Below are 5,096 nucleotides of genomic sequence, written 5' to 3'. Positions count from 1 at the left end.
ATCTGCAGGCGTAGGTCATCTGCCCTAATGAGACTGCTCCACTGTTCAATAAAGTCATAGTGATGCGGCTGTGAGCTTCCTTCTGTTCCCCAGAACCAGTAATTCCTCGCTTCCTGGAAAATCTATGTCTAAAATACAGTTAATGGGGTAGTTCCTACTGCTTCCTTGGGCAGAGAATTGCACAGATTCACTGCTGCTTGGGAGAAGTGGTCCCTTTGTCTTAAATCTGATCCCCTAAATCTGGAGACCAAGTCCCCTGGTTTTAGTCTCACCTGCTAGCAGAAACAACCCCCCCCCCTTTCTTCCTTTCATAATTTGCTGTTTCAGTAAAATCCCCTCTCATCTTTCTAAGCTTAATGAGTACAAGTCCCAGGGCACTCAATCTCTCCTCCTATGTTCCTCGTTATAGAAGACCCCTTCCATCCAGCGGACGGTATCTTTGACCCACATCCATCAAGAACGAAGTACAGGAGCATCAAAACCAAAACTGCCAAGCTGGGAAGTAGCTTCTTCCTCCAGGTTGTGAGATTGATGAACCATATCCTGTAACCGAGTCAATAATCCCAAAGTATTTAGATTTATTTAAAATTATATATTTATGTACATGATCCTTGTGTATTGCATGTGTCCTGTGGTCTGGAGGCACGCTTTTACATCAGGATGTCTATGTAAAGTTACATGATAATGAATTTGATCCACATTTTGGGAATCAACTCCCTCTGCACCACCTCCAGAACCTTTCTCAATTCTTGTTGTTTCTGAAAACTTCTTTTTCTAGTCCTGGGAGAAGGTTAGTCACTTGAAACTGACCACATGGTCTGCTGGTAACCTGGCTTTTTGCCTTTGTGCCAAATCTCAACTCATTAAATAAGTACATATATAAAATCTAAACCAGTCAGAGAGGGGATTGCATTGCGTGGCCAGAGTTCAGCCTCATCTGTTGAAAAGCAGATTGGGTCCTGAATGCTACATTTTGGAGGTCAAAATAAGTTTAGTTTTTATTATTTTTAAAATACTGAGACTGGGAGTTCTGCAAAAAGAGGCTTTTAACTGGAATTACAATCTAATTACATTAACCTTTGTACTTTAATTCCACTTTCTCAAGCGACTGCGATCCAATTTTCTGCCGTCTTAAAGCGCAGTGAAGACATGATCTCCATTATTCTTGTCAGCCAGGTTGATGCTGGCTGTAGTGGCGGACTCTTTTTGAACCGAACAGCTCGTTTCGCCTTTCCTGCAGCACGGGATATGTCCGCAGAAGTACATGTATATCCAAGGGTTGGTGCAACTGTTTAAATTCCCCAGAAGCATGAAAATAGTGAAAACAGCACCTGTGGACACACAAGAGAAGGGCGGTGAGCACAGCTTCAGTCTGGGAATGGTCCCCAGGCCTGGATTTACCATTAAGCACGTGATGAGGACACCCAGGGTAGGGGTCACCATTGAGTTATTTTCCAGTGCCGGGTTTACCATGGTGCAGCTGAACTAGGGCCCCACAATAAATGAACGAAACACATGCATATATACATTACATTTAATAGTTGGGTCTGGACTGGAAGAAATTTGAATTTTTAATCTATTATTTCATATTCAGTACTTACTGAGTCTTAAATGTCTTGTCAGTTAGACAATAGAAGGTCTAGGGGAACCATTGTTGGGCTGTGCTCAGAGCATCAGCTGGCCTCAAATTGGGAGCAAATTGGAGACATGGGAGAGGTCGCAGATGGAGGAAGGGTTCGGAGCCGAAACGTTGACCATTCTTTTTCTCCCACTGCTGCTCGATCTGCGGGTTCCTCTGGCAAATTTTATTTTGCTGGGTGATCGTTGGAACCTCTTCCAGATTAACTGAGCGGTCAGCGCTCTGGTAGGAGCAAGGAATCAGGAGGTGGGGCATTAACTCGGATCTCCGGGCTCTCTGCAGCAACACGAACTACAGGACGGGGGAGCATGTTGGCTCCTCGTGGCCCATCTTGACCTAGTTATTCTCCAAAGAAGAAAGCCCATTTTATTATGACTCTTTGTATAGAACACTACAGCACAGAAACAGGCCCCTTCTCTATGCTGAACCATTTTTTTGCCTAGTCCCACTGACCTGCACCCAGTCCATCGCCCTCCATACCCGCCCCATCCGTGTACCTGTCCAAATGCATCTTAAATGTTAAAACTGAGCCCGCATTCACTACTTCACCAGGACTAAGTAATAGGCCTGGCAGTGCTGTGGGTGTAAAAGTAGAATTAAAAAAGATAGGTGTTTCGGAAATTAGCCACTGCTGGTGGGTGGGAGGGAGATGAATTGGATTTGCTTTGATAGGGCCAATTCTCTTGCAGTGTCCTGTGTTTGAATTGTGGGAGGGCCTCTTACCTTTCCTTAACAGTGAAGAAATTAGCGTGGGTAGACCTGGAGTAGTTGGAGAGAAGGGCCGGTTCCCTTGCTGCTTAACTCAGTGACTCACACATTTAGTGGGGCTCAGAATCTCGGTAGTCAGAAGGCATGGATCACTTTCTCCGCTGGGTCCCTGTCTCAGCATGACGACCGTGCCGGAGCGAGCAGGAACAGCGATGGCTTTAGAAGGCTAACTAGAACCGGGAAGCAAATGGTGGCTGGATCACTGCCATCCGCACTCCGTGAATGTTAGTACCGAGGCAACAATTGTCTGCCTCACTCTCCTGGTGTCCTGGCTGAAGCTGAGAAGCAGAAACACTCCCAGCCTCTTTTGCCCTTTCGGAAGGATCTCCTCCACCTAACAGGACAAGAAGAACGGGTGCATGGAGACACTCCGCCTTCAATCTCCTTTGCAGGTTGCCAGCATCCTGGCGGGGACATGCATTTTGCCTTTCCTTCATCAGTCTGCTTCGAACCTCCGGATCTCCCCACCGAGAAGTAATGTCCACCACGCCAAGGGCAGCGGTGGATCTAAAAGGTCGCTTGCGGCTCCAGTCGAGGGCTTATAAAGGCGGACATTAAATATCGATCTTGTCCGCGTCCCGTTCCGGGATTTAAAACACACGGAGACACGATGCAAGTACTTAACAAGCGTTGTTTCATCCAAATCAACATTTATACTGTCTCCTTTCCCGCAATCCCTAATCGGCAAGGATTTTGGAAAAAAAAATCAATTTAGCATCAATTTCTCGAGGGATTTTGTTATTCACTGATTTTCAACAAGTTCATTTGAAGCCAGATCCGCCAGATGGAGGAGCCACAAATGATGTATTCATTTTGCTGACAGCATGAGGATCCTTGCATTACTAGTTCTGCCATATCGCGGGCATTTATCCACTGAACGGACTTAATAGCTTGAATGTTGCCTTTTCTTGCTCTCAAACACATTTTACACGGTTTACGTTTCAAAGAAATCCAAATTAGTCGGTGGCTTTAACTTCAATGGGGGAAACGTGTCTTGGAGCGATTATCAAATTGATAAACGCAAAAGAACGCTTTCTACGGATTGCAATCATTTGTGAGCGCCCCCCCCCACCCCAGTCCATCCCTCCCTCCCAGAGAATGTCGTATTGTCAGAGCTGCCATCAGGGGTCACACGCTTAGTCTTAGGGGTACAGGGAATCAATTCCTCATCGAGGGAGTGGTCAACCCATGGAATTCTCGTCCACAGAAAGCGATAGAAGCTCAATCGTTGAAAATCGGCGTAGTTCTTAGGGCGAGAGGGGTGAAGAGGAAGGGGGGGGGGGGAGTGAAACTAAATTTGAATGATCAACTTTAATGGACGAACAGGCCATAATCCCTCTCCTAAATATTATGTTCCCGAGTTATGCTCTTTGGTGTCGTGCACCAAGATTTGAGATAAGGAAGATCAAAGTAGATGTTTTATTTGAGGAAGTGATTTTTTTGAGGAAATGGTGGGAGGACTCACCCTGGCTGATGTGACTGGGATACCAAGCTGCCCACAGCTGCACTGCAAAGTAAGGGGTCCAGCACAGGACGTAGGCAAGCACCGTGACCACTGCCATTTTCACCGTCTTGTTCATGGCTTTGGAGATGCAGTTGATGTTGCTGGCTCGCGAATGGACTGCCCGAGTCTTGGTCACCTCAGGGTCGAGGTGAGTCTTGGTGTATATGTTGAGTCGGATGACCCTGCAGATTTGGACCTGGCACATGGTGAGAACGACGGTGGGGATGAAGAAAATGGCCATGAAGATCCAGGTCACATAAGCCTTGAGTCCCCATGGCTGGATGAACTCCGCCCAGCATTGCACCTTCCCGGAGAGGAACTCTTTCTTCGAGAATATAAAGACCTGGGGGACGCTCAGGATCAGGGACAAGACCCAACACGTACCGATGGCCCCATTCCAGTAGGTCCTTTTCTTGCGAAAGGTCACCATGGGGTAACAGACCGCTTGGAACCTGTCGACGGTCATCGCCACCACCATGTAGGTGGATGCGAACATCCCCACCAGCTGCAGATAAGCCACCAGCCTGCACAGCACATCTGGCCCCATGAATACCTCGGTGATGTCCCAGATGAGCTGGGGGAGGACCTGGAAGACAGCCACCACCAGATCGGCGATGCTGAGGTGCATCACGAAGACATACATCCTGGATATCCTTTTCCTCCACAGGGCGCGGATCAGCACGCTGTTCCCCACCGTGGCCGCCACGAAGATCGTAGCCAGCACAGCAATCTCGGCTTTGGCCAACCTCTCATCCCTCTCGAGGGCTACCAAAGGATCCGTGCCATTTGGCGACAGGTGCCGCCCCTCGCTCCTGTTCGGAGGGACCGGCATGCCTTCTTGATCCCGCAGCCTCCTCTCTTCACCCTGCCCTTGAAACTATATCGGCTTCTTCTGCGCGCTGAGCCCTCGCCTCCCTACAACTGGATGCAGCCGGCGGGCTCCAGCATGACCTCGCCCGCTCTGTTCATTGGGCACCCGTCTGCGCCGAGCGAGGTTCTTATCCCCCCACCACCACCAGACGGGGGCGGGGTGGGGGGGGGCACTTGTCATCATGTCATCGCTACCTGCACCAATCGGAGCGAAGGCAACCGTTAAGACCTCAGGAGTTCCACACACCTCGGGGAGATGAGAATTTACGAGGGAAAGTGGTTAACGATGTCGAAAACTTCCAGCATTCGGTTGAT

At 48.7% G+C, this 5,096-nt stretch overlaps 1 protein-coding gene across 1 annotated transcript; it reads right to left on the bottom strand.

Moving 5' to 3' along the window:
• Window positions 1-1,083: 1,083 nt before the first annotated feature.
• Window positions 1,084-4,757, bottom strand: avpr2b.1 (arginine vasopressin receptor 2b, tandem duplicate, 1). The gene is made up of 2 exons (XM_069902578.1): window positions 3,873-4,757; window positions 1,084-1,331 (listed from the first exon to the last, which is right to left on the bottom strand). Exons 1-2 carry the CDS (start codon window positions 4,741-4,743, stop codon window positions 1,132-1,134), a joined length of 1,071 nt encoding a protein of 356 aa, XP_069758679.1. The 5' UTR covers window positions 4,744-4,757; the 3' UTR covers window positions 1,084-1,131.
• Window positions 4,758-5,096: the final 339 nt, after the last annotated feature.

Source organism: Narcine bancroftii, chromosome 11, assembly GCF_036971445.1.
Source record: "Narcine bancroftii isolate sNarBan1 chromosome 11, sNarBan1.hap1, whole genome shotgun sequence".
Lineage (NCBI taxonomy): Eukaryota > Metazoa > Chordata > Chondrichthyes > Torpediniformes > Narcinidae > Narcine > Narcine bancroftii.
This window is presented reverse-complemented; position numbering and strand designations above follow the sequence as displayed.